Raw genomic sequence first — 23,890 nt, forward strand, 5'->3', positions numbered from 1 at the left:
AGAAAGATCCTTTTTCAGTATTGATTGACAATAACCTATTACTTTTTGTCTTACTATTACCATCATCTTTTAAAATTGTGAATCTATTATCATCACTTTTAATCTTCTAATCATTATTAAAGAATCACCTTTGTTTATTTTAATGATTATTTATTGATTGATTAACCAAAGCTTTGCCAATATATTCTGAAATGTACTACTCCATGCCAATAAAGCTTATTGAATTTAATTGAATAATCGACAAAGAGAGATAGAGAGAGACGGAGAGAGTATGCGTGTGAGAAAGAGGGAGGATAAACCAAAAATGTGGAGAAACAAGATTGCACAAAGTTGAAGGTCATGAGTTCAACAAAACAGTTGAAAGAAAAAAAGTCAGAGATAGATAGATAGATAGATAGATAGATAGATAGATAGATAGATAGATAGATAGATAGATAGATAGATAGATAGATAGATAGATAGATAGATAGATAGATAGATAGATATGCTCTGTCCTGTCCTGTCCTGTCTGTACCGCTCCATCAACTCTAAAACCAGAATAATGTCTTGTTCTTTATCTTTTCACAAGCAGAGTATGTTATGTTACAAAAAGAATGTGTGTGTGTGTGTGTTTGTGTGTGTTTGTAAGTGTGAAGTGTGTGTAGCTCTTCTTACATGTAAAATATATGTGCACACTTCAACACACACACACACACACACACACACACACACACACACACACACACACACACACACACACACACACATGGAGTCTACATGAGTCTGAATAACAGCAGGAAACTGAGGGTAATTGATGTGTTTTTGTTCAGACCAGAGTGAAACAACCCTGTGGCGCTGATGTGGCGACGAGGGAGAAAAAGAGAGGGAGAAAAAGAGAGAGAGGGGGGGGGGGAGAAGAAAGAAAGAGAGAGCTAGAGAACATACTTACTCTATGTTCTGGCCGGAAAATGTGAATAATATGTATTCATGTGTATTTTGTATATTCATCTCGCTGTGGTTTGCACTAGACTTCCATTAGCGGCTGCCCTATGACTTGTGAATGTGTTCCAGGGATCGTATGTCTCTGTGTCCAAAGGTTGCTGTGGCTCTTTGTCCTCCATCCCCCATTCCACCATGAAACCCACCCGAGTTGTGAAGTAAAGCCTCCTTCAGAGCCAGGAATAAAGCCTGGGTGAGGGAGTGCTTCAGGGGGGCTGGATCCCAGAATCATAAGAGAAGGATGGGTCACACAGCCCCGACGTTCTCACTGAAGTCATTATGCTGCAGCACTGGGAGACAACGTTACTTCTCACACCATGATTCCTTGTGATAATGGGGATGGGAAAGCCATTTTGACCCATGCTCTTCTTGTTATTTTAGGCTGGATCTAGGCAAGTTGTTGCCTTCAACCATGGTGCTAGGGCTGTTCTGGGTACCATTTATTTGGGCTTTGAAGTTTCAGTAGTAATTGTCAGCGAATAATGAAAGCTTCATTCAATGCAGCGGGTAAATGAGAACCATGTGGTAGATGGTTTCTGAAGGTTCTGAGAAGAAGCGATTTTATTTTTTTTATTTCTACGAGATGTTTATTCTGCTGATATAGGCCATTTTCAGAGTTGTAAACAAGACAGACAAACAAGAAACTGAATCATTTGCATCTTGATTCTGGCATCAATTACCATGGCAGCAATTGACAATGACACACCAACAGACAAGTGCGCTAGGTACATATTCCTGCCGTTACCCTTGACTAAGGTATTGGCAGTACAACTAGAGTTGCTCCCTGGGCGGCTGTCTGTAGCTGCCCACTGCTCCCAAGTGGTTACGATGGGGTCAAATGCACAGGAATCATTTCCCCACAGGGAGTAATAACTTGTACTGCAGGTGACACTAGGCTCTGACCTCTCTCACCACTCTGATCTCTGAACTGTATATAGGGAGGGAAATGCGAAGAGAGGGCAATTTGTAAATTGGACCAATAAAAATAAATCCACGATATAAATGTATCCCAGGAGGACAAGAAAAGGGCAGTCATGACTCCCAAGAATTTTTTATTTCAAGACAACAGTCTGTTGTACCGGGATCTGTTATCTAAACTGTGAGGGGGAGGTGAGGGAAGCTGTTTTGCTAGTTTCCATTTCTTCCATGACAGCATGAAAGTGATTTTCATTACACTCGTTTTACATCATGTGCAGGGCTAGATATCCCTCGGGTTTAATTTGGCTCAGGTCCAGAACTGTATAAGAGAGATGCAAGATGGTGACAGACAGTAAGCGCATCCTAATGCTTAGTTGATAAACAGTAGGCTCTGTTTCCTTGTAGCAAGAGAAGACCAATTTAATTTCTAATATAATTTCTAATGTTGTGTGTGACAACTATAATCTGTAATAAAGTTGAGGGCACAGTGGCAAGCACCATCCTGGGGTTTTAAACTGCATGTAGGCTTATATAAATATGTCACCATATTCTAGCACAGACATGAAAGTTTAATCTATCCAGATATCTATAATGGGGGTGGGTTTGCTCAATTTAGTTTCCTTATTAAAGGGGCATATTGCTGATTTTTAACCTGAATCCTATTGTTCTGTTGTGAGGACATGTGATAATCTGACATAAATCTCATCAATTTGTTCTGTATCTGTCCTCCTCAACCACAGAACAATAGGATTCTAATTGAAAATCAATTGTGGGCGGCTGGGTAGCGCAGCGGACTAAGTGTCTGTCTACCACCACAGAGACAGTGGGATCGAATCCAACTGTGGTGCTTCCGGGTTGGCCGACCGTCCATACTAACACAATTGGCAGTGTTAGCGGGTGGGAAACCCGGCGAGGGTGGGTCCTGGTCGTTGTAAACAGCGGCTCCTACAGTTCGGTCGGGGCGCCTGCACAGCAAGGGAAGGATCTAGGAGAGGTAGTGTGACCTTCCACACGTTACACTCTCCCGCGCTGCCAGGTGAAAAGAAGCGGTGGGCTGGCTACACATGTCGGAGGAAGCATGTGATACTAGTCTCCGCCCTCCCGGACCGACGGTAGGGGGTAGAGTGCGCAACGACCAGGAAGGGGATTGGGAATTGGTATAACGACTAACATTGGGATGGAAGAAAAACATATATGCAAATGATTGATGGCATGATGAGTGGTCATTGAATTGGTGTAAATGATGGTATCATCTGCAAAAAGATGCATTTTGTAATATATTATGTAGATAAAGAAAAGATGTAACCCTGTGGTACTCCCTCTATGATGCTGATTGGACCTGATATATCTCTTTTATGAACATACTGCCTGTCCTGCACTGAATATTTGGACCAACGTCAGATGCAGTATATGGAATAAAATAGTGCAACCAACTATTTCAAAAGCTTTTGACAGGAGGGCGGCTGGGTGGCGCAGTGGACTAAGCGCTCGTCACCAACGCAAGAGACACTGGTATTGAATCCGGCTGTCAGCGTTGCCTCCGGCTTGGCCGGCCGTCATACTGGCTCAATTGGCAGTCAGCGGGAGGGAAGCCGGTGGGGTGGTACCCTGGTCGTCTCCTACAGGTCGGTCAGGGCGCCTGCACAGCGAGGGAGGGAGATGGTGAGGGTAGTGTGACCTCCCACACGTTACACCTCACCAATGAGAGTCCGCGCTGTCAGGTGAAAAGATGCTGCTGGCTGTCTCCTATGTCTCGGAGGAAGCATCTGATAGACTTCAGGGCTCCCTAGACCGACCAGTGGGGGGCACATGCAAGCAACGACCAGGAAGGGGAGGGGGGAATTGGCATAACGACTAATGGGATGGGAGAAAAACACAGAAAAACAGGAGAAAAAGTGGATAAAAAAAAGAGCTTTTGACAGGTTCAAAACGTTGTTCTATTGATGAGTTTACTATATCATTTATCCCTATCACTTAAGATACAACAGAGACGGAGCCATGTCCTGACCATTGCATACATAGATAAAATGGTGTTAGTGGATAGGAAGTACATACTGTAGTTTGTAGAACATTTAAGTTAAACGGGATAGTTTAATTAAAAGACAGGAAGGTAAATTATTCAGGCCATTGGGACCAAGGGGGTTCCTTGTGAAGACCATTTAGGTTGGCTGACATCAATATCCTTCAAAAGCAATCAGGGATACTAGGCAACTTCAATGGATATACCTGACAAAGACCACATTCTGTTAAACCGTGAATCCAGTGTCTTTTTTTTTTTATTTTATTTTTTTTACTAAAAGGGCAAAGTGAGTTCTGGCTGAACACTCTAAAGTCATGCACGTGTGGAGCTGTGACAGCTTAGCTGACGCTCCATTGTCCCGCCTACACTGAATTGGCGTTCAATTTAAAGACCTCCCCTTTCACACATACTCTGTCTGTACAGACTTTGTGCCAAGCGCTGTGGCTTTGTGCCCACCACCATCACACCACAGCCTCTACCTTCTCTGGTTCTACTCTGTATTGTTATACTTTAACCTCTCACAGCAAGGACCACCGCTAAGAGTGGAACCATACCGCCAAGACTAACTGTATTCATTGCCATTTATTCTGCATTATAGTGAATGGTTAAACGAATGGTGTGAGTGATTCATGACAGAACTGGGCATTTATGTCAAGCACCTAGTTAAGTATTTGTGTGTGTATCCATAGTTCCATACTACCTTGTAAATGACCCATACACCACCTTGCTGATGCACTCCCTGTTGTCTCCCTGTCTAGGAGGGCCAGGAGGTTGTTGTCCAGGTCCCAGCTGAGACACGCCTGCCGGCAGCCTTGTGAGCAGATCACCCTGCGTAGAGTCTCCCAGGGCCCGCCACAGGGGCCGGTCCTGGCCCCCCCACACCCCCACCCCAGCTTGAGGATGAGAGGACCCATCGTCATCCATGACTGATGTATTGAAGACCCCCTGCCCCCTTACACACACACACACAGACACATACCAGCGCCCCCCCCCCCAACCCCTTCTCCTGTCATTCCTCCCCTAACCCCCTTGCTAATATGTCCTTAACAACTTGATCTTGTCCAGACACCCCCCCCCCCGCTCCATGCCACTCATCTTTACCCAGCAGTCTCTCTGATTGGCGATTATGTGTGTGTGTATGTGTGTGCGTGTGTGTGTGCGTGTGTGTGTGTGTGTGTGTGTGTGTGTGTGTGTGCGTGTGTGTGTGTGTGTGCGTGTGCGCCTGTGTGTATTTGTGCATACTGGATGCATGGGAAAAACTGAATGTTTATGTGTGCTCTTCTACGTTTTAGGGATGCACATATCGACGGAGCTTTGTGTTTTTCTTTTTTTTGGGGGTCATGTATATTGATTGATGGTATATCGTTGTGAAGTTTTAATCAGTTTGTGAAAAGTTCAGAGTCGGGATGGGGGGGGGGGGGGGGGGTGTGAGTGGTTGAACCGTGGGAGGAGGGGCAAGTGTCTGTCTCAAACACAAAAATGCACTAAGAAAATCAACGCGACAGCATTTAAAAAAGTGACTGCATCAATTGTTCATCTGTGTCAACTCGGCTCTACTCTTGTCCTGAATTCTAAATCGACGAGATGGAGCCTGCATCATGGAATTACGACTTCACAATGTTTGCCTAGCAACCCCGTTAAGTGTTTAAATTCTACCCAGACGGCTGTCAATTACCCGGGTTGAAGCTGCTGGCCTTCAAATAATAGCAAGTCAAAGAGACGAGCCTCACAGCGAACAGCATAGAGATATGTCACAATAGGTCTTCCTCCCTGATGCGCCTGTGTATTATATTCTGTATATGCCATTACAACACTGTACATTCTACTCATCTATTTCTATGGCCTACCTACCTACTAGCCCCGATATGGGCACTTAACGCTCTTCCTCTCCAGCAGAAAAGGGCATGGAACTGTCATGTTGACTTATCATGACCCACAGGCAACATGTTGAAGCAATATAGATGGGCAACAGGTTATTTCCAACAATTATGAACAGTATTTCATCACAATACTTCTGCTCCTTATAACCCTCCTAATAAGCTATTATGTCAACGTAGATCTAGTCCCATTATTTGCAGATCCCCCTCCCAGCCTGAACAGCGGTGTTGCCCATCTAAGTTGCCTCAGACAAAGGTCGCCGGTGGAGTGTGGCCTTTGGGCCTGTTTATTCTGAGTTTCAAAACTGGCGTTGCCACCGCATGCGTTTGAGGTTAGAACCTCCGCTGACCCCATGGGGTCAATTATTCTCCTCGTTTTATCCAGAATGTTTATGTTGGTGTTTCCTGTATGTCATGTGTTGAATATGGAATAATGCTGAATAATAAAAAATAAATAAAAAACAACAACACAATGCCAGATACTGGTGGTCTCCCATATCATTACAGTAGTACTACGTATTCCAGCTATAGGCTTTTGTTGTTGGCTGCGGAAGGCGTGATGGATGGGGCCCATTTCAGGTGGAAGCCTGTGCCAGAATGTTAGAGTAACCATGGAGAAACTTGACACTTATAGAACAGTCCTGAAGATTGAGGAGCCCTTACTTAACACTAATCACAGTCCACAAATGTACAGCTCACCTCAGGGGACACATTAGTATGTGTGTGTGTGTGTGTGTGTGTGTGTGTGTGTGTGTGTGTGTGTGTGTGTGTGTGTGTGTGTGTGTGTGTGTGTGTGTGAGATGGCGTGTGAGAGATTAAATATGAGGTAGGCTATAGTGCTTTGGTGGAAAACATCACAAACAAATATCTATTTTCTATTCAGAAATATTCTTAATTTGCATGTTACGTTTAAGTTTATGTTTATTTATGCATTATTTACCCAGGGACGGACAATGCACATGAATCAACATTTTCAGTTTCCACAACAATGTAGGTATGTTAGTCTGTATCTTGTGTGTATAGCACACTGATCTGATAACCAAATCAATGAGGTATCTGCTGGGTTTTGGTCTTCATATAGGTTTTGACTGGCCGACACAGTGTCAAGTAATGGTACATATCTAGCCCTCATTTGAAAATGAGATGTAGGATAGTGGGTGAATGAATGAATGAATGAAAACTTTATTTAACAGATTGCAGAATGGGTACAATACAGTACGGCTCAATACATACAATTGTTAAGGGGATGCAGACCTGAGAAAGACGTTTGTCTTGTTTCCATCAGGGTCCCCCATTTTCAATTCATATAGACATTTATGACATACACAACATACATGACATTTATGGCATAGGGACATATAGGTATTTAGTACTGATACATTTGTGACATAAGCGGTATTCAAATATACAGTAGTTACCCCTAGATCCTGACAGAGTATATACATATGATGGGGAGGGGGGACTGTACATTAGGAGGGGGTGGGTGGGTGGGAGGGAAATATACATACGGCGGGGAGGGAATATATACATGCGGTGGGGAGGAGACTGTCTATTAGGAGGTGGTGGGGGTTTTGGGCATTTACGGTGGCCAGTTTCGAATTGCAGCCTCCCGTAGGTGCTCTTTAAGAGCGGTTTTGAATGTGGGCAGGGATTCACATTCCTTTACAGCTTTGGGTAGGGCGTTCCACATTGTTGTGGCATAATTGAGAAACGTGTTTAGTCCCTTGTTTGAGCCGAATCTGGGTTTAACATGATTTGTTGAGCTTCCTCTGGTGTAGTGGTTGTGGTATTCACTGACCTTTGGGAAGTATTTTGACATGTACATGGGCACCCCGGTCGTATAGTGTATCTTGTAGACCAGGCCCATTGCAAGTTGCTGTACTCTGTCGTCTACTCTAAGCCATCCTAGGTTGTCAAAGTGGGCAGGGGTGAGGTGGGTTCTGGGGTTCAGGTCAAGTAGTAGTCTGACCAGTTTGTTTTGTGATGTTTGTAATTTTGTTTTAAGCGCCTTTGAGGTGCTTTGGTACCATGAGGTGCACGCATAGTCATAGTACCCTTGAATGAGTATGGTGGGCCGAGCTACACTGGTGGGCCTTGACTTGTGGTTCAGTTCAGGATTGACTTGAGACATGCTCAAAATGTAAATAAAGTCAATGTTGTAGTGCCGAGAGATGAGATTCGGCGAAGGCAGCTCGAGGCAGAGCAAATAGCATTTATTAAGCACAGAAATACAACATGCTACTGCTACATTGCTTGCAGTTGACTGACTGACTCTGAGAGAATTGCAGAATACATATATACATACACAAATGTTCTAGAACATTGGTCATGACATCATAAGGTGACATCACCCATGTTCTAGAACATTCGGCTATGACATCACAAATGTTCCAGAATGTTCGATGTTCATTGTTCAGAATGTTCGGCTATGACATAATCACAAATGTTCCAGAATGTTCGGGCGGGACTAATGTTCCGTGGGTGAATTATGTACCATTACAATCACTACAATGTCAAACAACATTTTCTTCATTAAAATATAATGAAATCAGCCTATAATAATACCTTTCCTGATCAAAGTTAATCCGTTTTGCTCCATCAGCTGTTCATATTTAGCATTCTCCTCTTCTATGATCATCATTCTATGTTTTATATGACATTCAAAAAGCAAAATTAAATGGTGTGCTTTGGAATTATTATTGTTGTATTATAATATAATGGCATCAAATGGTTTGAGAACCAGTGTGGGCATACTTTGTATTTTAGCTCGGGGATGTGGTCTGGCTTTACTTTATTTTTTTAAATTTATATAATACAAAAAATAATAATAATGGTGTTCTCATTATGGAGGCCCTGAACAGCAGCACACACGGTGGCCATTGGAGGAACGTAATCTATTTATGGGGGTAGATTTCTATCAAAAATAAACAAACGCAAAAGTAGAATCCACAATCGTAAAGTAGAATCCACAATCGTAAAAACTATCCACACACACACGATTGTGGATTCTACTTTTGCGTTTGTTTATTTTTGATAGAAATCTACCCCCATAACTGCTCTCTAATAATATTGGCTTTTGTCACTCAGCTGCGCTATATAATCATTGTGCACTATTACCCAGCTCTCTATTAGTTCACACCCCATTGATGTCTTTACGAAGACAAAATACGACTAATTCTGAAACATAGACACCTTATGAAATTTACTACATTCTTGAAGGGTTTTCTCTGTTGTGCACATCGAAGCTCCAGTGGCGCAATCGGTTAGCGCGCGGTACTTATATGTCAGTAACCTGCAAGCAATGCCGAGGTTGTGAGTTCGAGCCTCACCTGGAGCAGAGTTTTTAATGGACCATTGTCATCTTGTAAAGAAAGGTAAGCAAATCACAGGCTATATAAGGGATTTCTCACGGAGACACCGCAGCAGACAGCCCGCGATTGGAAACTTTGGTTCAGACAATAAAAAGATAAATAAGAAATCAAATGACTCAATGTACAAAAACTACATCTAGCCATTATTGGCATATAAACAAATAGGGGTGCACCACCAGGTAACGTTGTCATCTCCATGAAAATGGACAATCCATTCCAGCCAGCCATGTACTTTCTCATTATTCTCACGTGGCTGTCAGAATGCACCCCACGCAGGCCAACAAGAGGAACTGCGTCCCAGGTGTAATAACAGCTATCCACCACCAGAGTGCAGTGCATCAGCGCTCTCAAGGTCTGTATCAGAGTACTGTATTTTTCACACAAATACAATCATTCTACAGTTATATTTTCGGATCCACGTGGTCGATAGAAAACCCATATAGTATCCCATCCAATTACAGTTATATGTTCCACTTTCTGGATATATATATACAATATACAGGGCCCATATAGTGCATTCTAATGAGAGGCTTGTGAAAAGTCTCTGGCTGATCTGGCATTCACATAAGTCCAGAGAGTTCCACTGGTCCAGGCACATAACGAAACAGCAGGTAAATACTGCTCACTTTCATGATGATAGCGTATCAGTGAAAATCTCTCCACTTTCCTGCTGTTACATTGAAAGACCTTCAAAACATTTTGTATTTGACCGTTCACACATACATGTTTACAAGTTGTATCTATGAATGTGTGTGGGGTGGGGGGTATTGAGGTATGGTTATGGTTAGGTTTGTAGGGGTTATGGTTAGAGAATGAATGTAAGTCAATACAATGTCACAAGTATAGTGACACATAAGCTGTGTGTGTAGGGAGGTTTGTCCCTGTAAGCTCTGTAAGCTGGGAATGAACAAGCAGAAGATAAGATTGCAGTAATGATGTGGCCCAGATGTCCCTGTTCTGATCTCAGGGCTGAAAATGAGAGTGCAGACCCTGGACCTCCCCTCCCTCCCTCCCTCCCTCCATCCGGCCCAGGACACAATCAGTTGGTCTTTACCAGTAGGGAGTGTAATGTGCGTGTTGGTGTGTATGGTAGAGGCATGTATGAGTACATGCTTGTATGCTTGTGTGTGTATGTGTGTGTGTCCACCCGCGCATGGGAGTGCCTGTGTGTGTGTGTCAGTGTGAGCTTAGCCGATCCATGTAAACATGGTGGATCATCAGGCTCAGAGTGTGTGTGCCACTTGTTCTTGGTGCTCCAGATTAGGCGTAACAGTTTTTAATTTACTTTCCTGAGCTGCTTCCATAAGACGCTACAAAGCCCCCCCCCCATTCCCTGGAGGAGGTGGCCAGCCGGCCGGCTGAGCAATCTCACACACACACACCACCCTGGCGGGAGGGTCAGTGGGCCACTTTACCCAATGAGAACATCAAGAGTTGAAGTGGACCGTGCATGTGTGTGTGTGTGTGTGTGTGTGTGTTGGGAGGGTGACAGGCTTTTTGGCGGTGGTGGGGGGTGGGGTGGGTGAAAGAGAGAGTTTAATACTTGGGATAAGCTGTGATTGAACATCCTGAGATCACAGGAGAATGATCAAATTTTGCCAATGCTAATCCCTCATCTTTGAAAATTAAATACCCACTCTGCTCTGCTGTCTCTCACTGTGTGCCTCTCCATGCACACACACACACACACACACACACACACACACACACACACACACACACACACACACACACACACAACATTTATCTCTTTTAACAGGGCCTTTCTGTCGGACATCTAGCCATCAATACAACATTCGTTTTAGAGGTCCTAAACTCTAGAACACGCTAGGTTCATCATTGAGATCAACAACCTCCTTATCTATCTTTAGAAAGCAACTAAAAGGCCATTTAATTTCATCAGAAATCATCAACTTATTAAGTTAGTCCTGTGTAACAGTGTTACCTATAATGCTGGTTTCTTTTGTTCTTTTTCTTCATTATATATTTTTCATATGTTATTCTCCTCTCCTTTGCCTTCTTGCACTTTTTTTCGTTTCTTGTTATTGGCTCTTGTTGCTGTGTTTTTTTTGGTTATAGTGTTTGCCTTATGTCTCTGATCTTGTTTTGAGTTTATTTTCTTGACCATGTATTTCGTTCATATTTGATTTTGGACATTGATGGGACGGGAGTGGAACTTTGTACAAGCCCTTTGGGCTTCGTTCCCTCCTAGCACTGTTTTTTTTTTATTTTTATTATTGATCTTTTCCCCCCTCCTTTTTCCTCCGATTTTCTCCCATCCCAATGTTAGTCGTTATGCCAATTCCCAATCCCCTTCCTGGTCGCTGCGCACTTACCCCCCACAGTCGGTCTGGGAGAGTGGAGGCTACCACGTGCTTCCTCCGACACACGTCCAGCCAATCAACCGCTTCTTTTCACCTGGCAGCGCGGATTCTCACTGAGAGGGCGTAGCGTGTGGAAGGATCACACTATCCCACTTAGATCCTATCCGCGCTTAGCAGGCGCCCCGACCGAACTGTAGGAGTCGCTGTTTACAACGACCCGGACCCACCCCGCCAGCTTCTCCCACCCTCTAATACTGCCAATTGTATTAGTGTGAACGGCCAGCCAAGCTGGTGACAACCCCGGAGCTGTGAGCTGGATTCGAACAGGCGAATCCAGCCGCTCCGGGGTTGGTGACGAACGCAATCTCCGTTACGCCACCTGACCGCCCCCCTAGCACTGTTTTTAAATAATGTGCTAAATAAATTAAATGAATAAACAGGGCCTTTTAATCTGGTGTGTCTCATAACCCTTGTTGGACCCTTGGGGAGCTGTTCTGATATATGGTGAGTTTTTCATTAATAAGACTCGAGTCTAATCCTGCTGGAAATGCAGGAGACACACAAAATGACAACGACTTCACCCCCCACCCCACCCTCATGCGCACACACAAACACACACACACACTGCCTGCAGGACGCAAAACATCTGTAGACATGTTTTGACTGGAGGTCTCGCCGCCCTTTCTGTTCCATTTCTCTTCACTATAAGACGTGCAGACGAGTGACAAATGAAAGGAAAAAGCAACATAGAGTGTCTTAGTAAGGTGCTGGACCATGAGCGGCAGGAACAGCTTCAGTGCGCCTTGGCATAGATCCTACAAGTCTCTGCAACTCTACTGGAGAGGAACACCATTCTTCCAAAAATATATCCCCTCATTTGGTGTTTTGACGATTGATTGAAAACTTTATTAACAGATTGCAGAATGGGTACAATACAGTACAGCTCAATACACACAACTGCTAAGAAGATGAAGAGCAGAAAAAGACTTTCGTCTTGTTTACCTAAGGGTCCATTTTCAACTCATCAAGACATTTATGACATACAAATATACGGTACTGTGTAAGAAAGAGAGAACATCATAACAAAAGAGAAATCCGAAGGGGAAGAAACTGTACATTAGAGGTGGTTGGGTGGGGTGCGGTGGGGTGGGGGAGTGCGATGGTTGGTGAAGGGTGCTGTCTCAACACGCTGGTCCAAAATCTCCCATAAGTGTTCAATTGGGTTGAGTTCTTGTGAATGCAAAGGCCACTGCATATGATTTACATCATTTTCATACTCGTCAAACCGCTCAGTGACCCCTAGTGCCCTGCGGATGGGGGCGTCGGCATCCTAGAAGAGACCACTCAACAGGGTAGAAAGGTTCTTTGTGACTGAAGCTCCTGCCATCCGTGCCCCAATAATGAACCCTCTTTCAAAGTCACTTAGATATTTTCCTCTTGCTTGATCCATAATCAAGGTCAAATGGGCCTGCTCAGCATTTTTATACCTGCCACAGAGCATGATAGGATGTTAATTGTATCATGCAGTACACCGGAAGCATCAATTCTATGCACATTTTATGCCTATGTCTATTTTTTGTGACAGTAGCTCAGGGGGTAGAGCAGTCATCTGGTAATCCAGAGGTTCCCGGTTCGATTCCCGCTCCTCCCGGGCAGTGTGTCGAAGTGTCCTTATGAGCAAGACACTTAACCCCTTACTGCTCCTGATGAGCAGGTCGGCACCTTGCATGGTTGCCTCCACCGTCGGTGTGAATGTGTGAGTGAATGGGTAAAAATGTATGTCCATTCACCATTTGTCTACATTACTGATGTGAAGCACTTTGGGCTGCAATTCTTGTATGAATGGTGCTACAAATAAAGTGTATTATTATTATTATTATTATTATTATTATTATTATTATTATTATTATTATTATTATTATTATTATTATTATTATTATTATTATTATTATTATTATTATTATTATTATTATTATTATTATTATTATTATTATTATTATTATTATTATTATTATTATTATTATTATTATTATTATTATTATTATTATTATTATTATTATTATTATTATTATTATTATTATTATTATTATTATTATTATTATTATTATTATTATTATTATTATTATTATTATTATTATTATTATCTGCATTTGCTGTGTTTCTCCACTAATTCATCCAGGTGTGTTTTGTTAGGGTTAGGGTTATATATAAACACACATACAGTTTGATTGATTGATTGAATTGAATTGATTGATTGATTGATTGATTGATTGATTGAAAACTTTATTAACAGATTGCAGAATGGGTACAATACAGTACAGCTCAATACACACAATTGTTAAGGGGATGCAGACCAGAGAAAGACTTTCGTCTTGTTTACATCAGGGTCCCCCATTTTCAATTCATCAGGACATATATGACATACTTGACATACAGATAGTCAGTACTGCTACATCTATACATTTATGACATACCAGATTTGCAAATACAGTACTGTTTGTGATACAGAAGGAGTCAAGAAAAGGGAGTATATACATTTGACGTAGAAACTGTACATTGGAGGAGGTTGGGTGGGGGGGGTTGGGTACATTGGGATATTGACAACCATACTGGGGAGGTGGTTGGGGGGGGGGGGGGGAGAAACACTGTATAAACAAGCAAAACTGTACAATTGAGGGGGGGGGGAGACACTGTACAAACAAGCAAAATTGTACATTGGACTATTGACAAAACCATACTAGGTAAATGACTGTACATTGGAGGGGGTTGGGTTAGGATATTTACAGGGGCCAGTTTTGAATTGCAGTCTCCCGTAGGTGTCCCTTGAGAGAGGTTTTGAAAGTGGGTAGTGATCCACATTCCTTTACAGCTTTGGGTAGGGCGTTCCACATTGATGTGGCATAATTGCGAAACGTGTTTAGTCCCTTATTTGAACCGAATCTGGGTTTAACATGATTTGTGGAGCTCCCTCTGGTGTTGTGATCGTGGTATTCACTGACCTTTGGGAAGTATTTTGACATAATGCTGACATAGTGCTGACCTCATGTAGATATGTAGGCCAATCATGGCTTAACTTTTTCAGCAAGGGACCCAAATGAGACATTGCTACTCTTGACATGTGGGAACATGCACCAGAGGAAACCAGACAATAAGTGGTTTAGAATCAAATTACTATGTTATTATTATTATTATTATTATTATTATTATTATTATTATTATTATTATTATTATTATTATTATTATTATTATTATTATTATTATTATTATTATTATTATTATTATTATTATTATTATTTAATTTTGTATTATTATTATTACTATTATTACTATTATTACTATTATTACTATTATTACTATTATTATTATTATTATTATTATTATTATTATTATTATTATTATTATTATTATTATTATTATTATTATTATTATTATTATTAGTAGTAGTAGTAGCTGAAATTCCTCTTGAATTAGAACTGGTCATTTAGGCCTACCCACCTCTTCCAGTTATGCGATATTATGTAGCAACATGCACACACTGTCAAAGGATACTGTCCTTTTTATAATAGTGCCCTGCTGCTAATAGTAATATGCACTCGAGAGCTCCACCGCTCAGCTCCAAAACGAGCACACTTCTTTGACATGACGTCAGAGGGTTACAGCAGCGGGTTACAGGAACAGGCGCTAACCAATGACAACATCACTTTGGCTAGGGGCAGAGCTGAGTGGCAGAGAAACTGTCCAATTAGGTAAAGCTATCGCTAGACCTTATAACCAATCACCGATCATATACCCAAAATAACACATCCTCTCGTTCAGCACCCAGAGTCGCAGGAGAGCTCTCTGGCCTCTCAATGGACGAAAGTGCGAGATCTGTCCGTGTTATTATCTAATATAACCCGTTCTCAGAGTCCATATTTGTTTTGAAAACGAACCGAATTGTTCTTGTTTGTTGTGAGAGGCCGAAGAATTGGTGTCAACATGCGTAAAAATCAATGCTATCCAAGCAGGGAACCGCCGAGAGAGGAATTATCGCCGCTCATCTGAGAGGCCGATCTCGGTTATTTTTTTGTCAAATAAGGAAACAACATAACAAGATAGGCTAGCTAGCTGACGTTAGCTTGATAAGATAGCTAGGTTATTATATATCTCCACACACAAAAACAAAAAACCCAGCCACAACGATTGAGATTGGGATCAACGTTTCGCATTACAGAAGGAACAGGTAAGTACTCGGATAACGTTAGCGACGTTGAGTTTTGACAAAGTGGGGAGATCATTAGCTCGCTGGCTAACTGAGGCTAACCGTCGTTAGCTCGCTGGCTAACTAGCAGCTATACTGTTAGCTCCCTGGCAGCAGCGACGAGGCCTCCATCCCGCAGAGGGACCCGTGTAATATCTGGGATCAATCAGCATGTGGTGGTCAATCGGTTGGTAAACACACATATCATATCAAAAATCATATTTTCAAAACAACCAAGACGCACAAACGCACCGTCTTCTAGTTCGTCCATCGCCACTTAAAACCAGCCGTGTCGTTTTCAGTTATATTGTTACATGTTAGTTAATTATTGAACACGTTGTTCTCCGGCGGTTAGTCTGATCCCCGAGCAGTTAACGTTAAGTTGGCTGGTAGCTTTGCTTTTAACGTTAGTTGACGTTGTTGTCATAACGCTGCGGACTAGTGTGTGATTGTTTGCTAAATGCATTTCCTTTGCTTGTTGCCAGTTTTTCTATTTACCATCACATTCGAGTGGAGTGTCTGCGGATTTGATTTAATGCAGCTTTGGTGTGTAAATGTTATTAATATTATAAACCGTCTACAGCTGAAGAAACAACAGTGCGTGTTATTGATAATTTTGCTCATGTTCTCTTGTAGTTCTAGCCCACTGTGGAGCTCACTAGCTGCTAGCGCACAGAGCCGGATCAGACAGACCATAACGTGATATGTACGTATATAGTTTCATTATTAACGTTATGTTGAAGCCAACGTGTGGAGTCTACAAACGAAATAATCCAGTCGAATAACTCATATATAGCTAATAACGTTAGCTACATTAGCGGGCAAGGTTCATGGCATTAATTATTATGTAATCGGCAGTGTTTCATATCAGTGCTCTCACAGCAGCTCTCTCACCCTCCTAACGTTTAGTCACTAACCCTATACTGTCTGCATTGCTCAAAATCTGGCACATGTCATTAAATGGTCGAACGATGGGGCTTTCCCTATATAAAAACAAATATGCTGCTGCTGTACGACTGATTGATTGATTGAAAACGTTATTAACAGATTGCAGAATGGGTACAGTACGGCTCAATACATACACTTGAGAGAAAGACTTTCGTCTTGTTTACATCAGGGTCCCCCATAGTTACCCCAACGTTAGCACGGGGGTAACTATACTCGGACGAAAACACATATTATGATCATGACACAAAACGAATCGAATACAATACAAACATGCGTCAAGTGGTAGCTCTTAACGTTTATAGAAATGGGTGTGTATAATCTTAAAGGGGCACAAGTGACTTCACCGAAAGCGCAGGTTTATTTCGCACTTAATATCACACATATCGCAAGGCTCAGTCTAAACTGTTTCCCACACATTCGTTTAGTTATTGAGTTAATTAGTTTGAATATCTCCTTGTGATGCCATCAGAGGACACTCAATCCTTGTGTGTTTAATTACAGCTCAATTAAATGCTGTTGATGAAAAAATGGCAATCCACCTCCCATTTCATTGAGCTGTAACTACCAATTACTGATGCCATCACAGGAGGAGATATTCAAACTCAATAACTGTAAACAACCCGTTTAGAGCCTTTGGATATGTGTGGGATTATGCAAAATGAAACGGCGTTGTTTTTAGGTGAAGTGCTCCTTTTTAATATGCTATGAATTCCCACAAATGAGTAACAAAAAACAACAACACAATTTCATGGCTAAACTTGATCCCTCATAGGAAACTTTGTTAATATCAACTTGATCACTGATATTGTGACTATCCCATACTGTGACTAACAACATCGTACCTATATTTATGAAGCTTGCGCTAGCTTGCTCCCTAAGCTTAGTGCTTGCTGTACAAGTAAAGTTAAATTGATTTTCTTCATAGATCTGTTAGTTAGGGCTACAAGTTACAACAGATCGTGGAAGCCATAGTGTTTTTTCACCCCGTGTTGCTTTAGGTTAACCCAGGTTAGTAAGGGAGTGGCAGGTGCAGGTAAACTGAACGTGCAGGGTCTTTCTGGACCAGAAAACGACGTGGGGGGTTACTGTTATCATGTGACTGAAGGGTAGATGGTGTTGCATCGACGGTGCCCACCATCCTGCCCAGGTGTCCTTGAGTAAGGCACTGAACCGTCAAACTGTACCAAAGGGCGCTGCACTGCGCCCGACCCTGCCCTCTGATCTCTGAAATAAATACATATGCCTTTGTACAATGACAATAAAGTGATCTTCATCTTCACACGCGTTACGTACTGTATCCTTCCATTCGTATTCAGGCCGAATTAGACTTCCACGTAGGTTCTTTATCTGCGGTGGTTGCGTGGCTATGAGCATTTATAGTTCCAGGTGACCTTTTTGCTAATCACTCCTCCACATGAGAGCAAGGTAAATGCAGAAATGTGCGGCTCAGGGCAAGTGGGCCAATGTCACTCTACGCCAGTGCTTCTCAAACTTTTTCTGTCAGGCCCCCCTTTGGCGGACCAAAATATTTTGGGCCCCCCCCCCTCGCCCCAACAAAATAGTCATGAAATGGGCCATGTTTAAATTTATTGAAATAACACCAATATCGTGACCTTTCAAATTGTGCAACCACTTTACAACTGTGCAATTAGGCCTGCCACGACATTTTGCTGGGCGATTAATTGCCCCTGAAAATATCGCGATAAGCGATATTATTGCGACCGGTTAGAGAAATTTTTTGAGAAATTTATTTTCCAAAACTTTTATTTTGAAGCCCACCGCTCTGTCTTTTCCGGTTTAAGACTTTTATTTTGAAGCCCACCGACCGGACCGGAAGTATTGTTGTGATTATCCTAGCCGACAACTTGTCTCGTCCGGTTGTGTTTTTTAGTTTTAACGTTAGCTACTAACGTTAGATGCAGCTACTACAGGCAATCAACGATGAGGAGGAAGCGTCAAAGCAGTATATAATAGAATAGCTGTGGTGCGTAGGCACTGCAGCACGACTCGAAAACGACCCGTTATAATAAATTAATTCATGTTTAACTTGTCCCCGTCTCCAGTGCTTTGACTAGCCCCACCCGTTCATTGTAAACAATGATGCATGTAATTGTATTAACGTTATTCTGTGTTATTCTAACGTTACACTACAAATAACGCTACTTGGTTAAAAGGAGCAACACTATTGAGAAATGTAGTTAAGCTATGTGGCGTTGCCCCACAATCGATTTATTGCTTATCGCGGCAGGCCTATGTGCAATTGTGCAAAAACATAACAATACAGTCCAATACACACTCAAAGACTGTGCTTTTAAAAAAAAATAGAGACATCTTGTAACATTGCAATACAATTCAAGGACACTGCTTTAAAAAAAAATAGATGGAAAACTTTGTGAAAAACGTGTGAAAACTTGTGAAAGAACTTTGCAATTTGTGCAAAAAAAGAGAAAATGTAAGTAAATTATGTGAGTCATCACAGCATTAGTGGCTGCAATGAGCCTGTTTTGCACTGCACATCTTTTCAAAACGAGGTTGCAGGCTTGATACTGCCACTCAAGTCATGCTCAATGTTGAGCTTAGACCTGTGCTTTGTCTTCAGTGAAGCAACAGCTGAAAATCCAATCTCACAGAGATAGGATGTGGCGAAGGGAAGAAGGATGCCCACAGCCCTCTGCCCTATGAGTGGATGCTCCCTCTCCACACCAAGCCAGAATTCACTCAGTGTCTGAGTGTCCATTGCGCGTTTGGCGAGACCCCCTTGATGTGCGCCTGTAGCCCCCTCCTTTTCCCTGCCATGGCATGCGCACCGTCAGAGCAAAAGCCCACACAGTTCTCCCATTTCAGTCCATGTTCTGTCAGGTAACTGTCAATCATTTTGAAGAGCTCATCAGCTGTCGCTCTGTTTTTGACATATTTGCAAAACAGCAGATCTTCACTCAGTGACTGGGAATTTACAAAGCGAACATAGGAAATAAGCAAACAGTCTTTATTGCTGTTAAGCAGTGTTGGGACTAACGCGTTACAAAGTAACGCGTTACAGAAACGAAGTTACTTTTTGCCGCAACTAGTACTCTAACGCATTACTTTTGAAATTCAGTAACGCTACTTACGTTACTGAATGGTTTGTTAGTTCGTTACTGCGTTCTTTTTATGTAGATTCATAGCGAGCGTCCTTATTTCGCCTGCGTTTGTTTTGTTTACTGTAGACTGAAAGGCGCTATATAAAACGAAGTATTATTATTATTATTATTTCTTTCCGTAGCCTCATTCTGGTTTCGCACTTCTGATTGGCCACTGACGTTCTGAAAGAAATAGGCGCTCTCTACAGTAAACAACAAGAGGACGCTCGCTATGAATCTACATAATAAGAACGCAGTAATAATAACGAACTAACAAACCATTTAGCAACTACTTGGAGAGATAATTAATATACAACATGGAAACGAGATAAAGAACATGTTTGAAGGGCTGCTGGAGTCAACTGGACTAACGTTACATCTCGACCACCGCAGACTGGTGACGGTGAGTGCAATGTGTTCACTGAAACTCAAGATCAACGGATTTTGACTGTACAAAATCTGCCAGGGAATCTCATAATACTAATCAAACAATATAAATATAGTCCTTTCATGCACAATTGATATCCTAACTATTCTAACGTTGCAATGCTTTGATAACAACGCTGCAAGATGGTTATGAATGAATTAATGAATGGATGAATGAATGAAAACTTTATTTAACAGATTGCAGAATGGGTACAATACAGTACGGCTCAATACATACAATTGTTAAGGGGATGCAGACCTGAGAAAGACGTTTGTCTTGTTTCCATCAGGGTCCCCCATTTTCAATTCATATAGACATTTATGACATACACAACATACATGACATTTATGGCATAGGGACATATAGGTATTTAGTACTGATACATTTGTGACATAAGCGGTATTCAAATATACAGTACTGTTACCCCTAGATCCTGACAGAGTATATACATATGATGGGGAGGGGACTGTACATTAGGAGGGGGTGGGTGGGTGGGAGAGAAATATACATACAGCGGGGAGGGAATATATAATGAAACGCTCTAGACCACATTGCTTAGCAGAGTTCGGTGATGTGAATGGAAACTGTCAAGTTGATCAACCGATTTTGAGTATATGGGGCATGGGACTTGAGCAATTTTTTTTTTTTTTTTTTTTTTTAAATAACTAAATAGTTACTTTTCACAGTAACTCATTACTTTTGGGTGTAAGTAACTAGTACAGTAACGAAGTTACTTTGAAATGAAGTAACTAGTAAAGTAACTGAGTTACTATTTTTCAGTAACTAGCACAACACTGCTGTTAAGGCAACACGCATGTCATCCTCAAGGCTCAACTTGGCCCTATATTTTGTCGTAGAGCTGTCATGGATGAAAAGCCAGCTTCACACAGATACTGTATGTGGTGCTGAATGGTATCAACACCTTAACTGCTGCATCATGAGATACTTGGTACTCAGCACCACACTCTGAAACTAGCTCTCCAGGTGGTATCAGATGAGATTTCAAAGAGTTCTTCCAAGAGTTTGGATGGAGATGTGTCCGGAAGCTTTGTCTCAATGTTGTCTGTAAAGGTTTTTTTTTATCCAGAGTAACTTGGTGATCCTTTTCTGTGTTTTATTAAATAATGATTTTCAGATTTTGAGAAATGGTATTTTCATGGAGAACAGTGCAGCTGCAACAGATAGCACTTTAGTGACAATTTTCTGTAATAAAAAAAAAAAAAAAAATTTATTTTTTATTTTTTAATAAATCTCAAGGCCCCCCCTGTCATGCCTCTGCGCCCCCCCTGGGGGGCGCGCCCCCCACTTTGAGAAACACTGCTCTACGGTAGTTTTTGGGTGAAGTGCAAGTTAGGCCCCATAGCCCGGCGACGCCTCTAGTGTACCGCCTATGCAATTTTCTCATTAGAGTATGAATTTAATTTTAGGGCTTGAAAGGTATACCGTCATGAATCTACACAAAGGTATTTTTCAATCACCATGACAATTTAATTACAAGAAAAATAATTGCATAATATCAGTGTAATTTTATAGTTGCTGGATTATAACCAAAATCTTCAACAGCCTACCGCTAGGCTATACCTTCAAAACTATGAAACATATTGTGAGATAATATTTTGGCCATATCACCCAGCTATGTATTTAAAGGTGCTGTACGTGGCTTTTTGGTTCGTTAAGTAAGTGGTCTACATGTTAAATGAATAGCTCTACACTCCGACAGCCATCACTGATAGTGCCTGGTCAGTAACCTTGGTCTCCCAGTCCCTCTGCTCTGCAGTAAACGGAAAATAAAATGTCTGCAGTGCAATCATCGGGCGGCTGGGTGGCGCAGCGGAGATTGTGCTCGTCACCAATGCAAGAGACTCCGGTCTCAAATCCGGGTGTCAGCATTGCCTCCGGCTTGGGCCGGCCGTCATACTGGCTCAATTGGCAGAGTCAGCGGGTGGAAGTTGATGGGTGGTAATCTGGACGTTGTGGACAGCGACTCCTACAGGTCTGTTGGGGGACGCCTGCAGAGACAGGAAGTAGCAGGGGTAGTATGAGCCTCCCACACGTTACACCTCGCCAATGAGAGTCCGCGCTGGCAGGTGAAAAGATGTGACGGGCTGCCTCCTCGTGTACCGGATGGGACACGTGATGCAAGGCTTCTATCCTCCCTACAACCGACCAGTGGGGGGCATATGTGAGCAACGTTCAAGACAGGGGAGGGGAGAATTGGAAACACGAAATTGGGATGGGAGAAAAATAGAAAATAAGGAGAAAAAGTGGATACAAAAATAAAATGTCTGCCATCCCGTTCCCCCTTTATCCAATCCACACTACAAAAATAAGATAGAAAAACTAGTTTTAAGCAAATGTATCCTTTTTAAACAAGTAAATATCTACCACCAGTGCAGTAAGCAATTTTGCCTTGCCAATATTTCTTGAAAGTAGTCAAATATATATAGGGTTCTCTCTCCTGAGTCCTGATTGGATAAAATTGGGGGGGAAAATCAGTTTACTGCACAGCAGGAGGGACTGGAAGACAAACTGACCAAACACTATATCAGTGATGGCTGTCAGAATGTAGAGCTATTTAACAAAGATATGCCACTTACAGCACCTTTATAAAGGATTCAAAGAAATATTGTGATAATTCCTTCCACATCAGTGTAAGAAAAAATGTCCCCATTTCCCAACCTTGTTTCCGTCCCACTGCCTGGTTCCTGTTTGTCGTCACGACGCTGGGGTTTAAAGTGCAGTCTCCTGACAGAGGAGAGACGGCGAGGCGCAGCTAAGACACTGCTGACTGTCGAGTGTCATGCTCTCTAACCCCAGAGCAGCAGACCTCCGCCTCCTCGCCCAGCGAGAGCGTGTTACAGAATTATTTTTCAAGTTGTAATGTAATTAATGACTTACCCTGGCAGTAATAAGTAAAGTAATGAGCAACAACCTCAACACTGTTTGTGGGGGGTGGAGTTGACTAACTCAGTAGTGCAACTTGGTGGCACGACACATTACAATGCACCCTACAACTAGGTGCCAGTAATCACTGCTTTCACTGACCTGACTTTGGGTCAAGACCGCGGCCGGTGCGCACATGATCTGTAGCCTGCTAGTTTCAGGCGAAATATTTCAACTTCTTTTTTGAGCTTTGTTTAGTAACCACACTCATCAATTCAATCTCCCCTTGTGGATAGGGTAATTATAAACCCGTTTTATTAATAGTTTGATGATACAATGGTTATAGATAGATTTGACCTTTTTTTATTTTCATATCGTTTAGGAGCGAGAAAAAAAATATGATTCATGGTGCCCCCTATCGAACATTTTCTCGAATGAAAAGCTGGCCCTGATTTATTTTTTTACACTGCAGCTTTGTTTCCTGTGGCCTCCCATGTGAAGGCGACGTCAAATTTAGGTGTCAGGCCGCCATATGTACAGGGTTATTCCCAATTGACTGTTAGTTTCGGAGTCCTGTTGTGTGAAAAGCTACCACAGGTCGTCTCCCTTGTTTTTCTCCATTTCTTCCTCCGAAAAAGAATTATGGCAGTTTTAGAAATTTCTCAGTGTACATTGATGCCGGCAACCCCCATCAAGATGGCATCCATATCAATGTGTGGCAACCATGTAACAAGAAGTTAGTGAGCTTGGCAACATGTTTCATCAAAACATGTTTCATCAGAAGT

At 42.1% G+C, this 23,890-nt stretch overlaps 2 protein-coding genes across 8 annotated transcripts in view; both read left to right on the forward strand.

Moving 5' to 3' along the window:
- The window catches only part of mta3 (metastasis associated 1 family, member 3), a gene marked incomplete at its 3' end in the record, with an annotated part of 35,814 nt that extends 30,968 nt beyond the window's left edge, over positions 1-4,846 (forward strand). For both annotated transcript variants that reach the window (XM_084322611.1, XM_084322612.1), the window contains one exon: positions 4,675-4,846. In XM_084322611.1, coding sequence (XP_084178737.1) covers positions 4,675-4,846 — 172 coding nt within the window. The remainder of the gene's footprint in view (positions 1-4,674) is intronic.
- A 10,474-nt stretch (positions 4,847-15,320) lies between these two features.
- ppm1bb (protein phosphatase, Mg2+/Mn2+ dependent, 1Bb) overlaps positions 15,321-23,890 on the forward strand; it is a 68,515-nt gene continuing 59,945 nt past the window's right edge. For 5 of the 6 annotated variants that reach the window (XM_084323930.1, XM_084323926.1, XM_084323929.1 and 2 more), the window contains exon 1: positions 15,321-15,710. The gene's annotated coding sequence lies outside the window, so the exon portion shown is untranslated. Of the gene's footprint in view, positions 15,711-16,364; positions 16,435-23,890 lie in introns of all 6 variants that reach the window. The other variant, XM_084323927.1, reaches the window with a different exon arrangement.

Source organism: Notolepis coatsorum, assembly GCF_963971535.1.
Source record: "Notolepis coatsorum genome assembly, chromosome: 10".
Lineage (NCBI taxonomy): Eukaryota > Metazoa > Chordata > Actinopteri > Aulopiformes > Paralepididae > Notolepis > Notolepis coatsorum.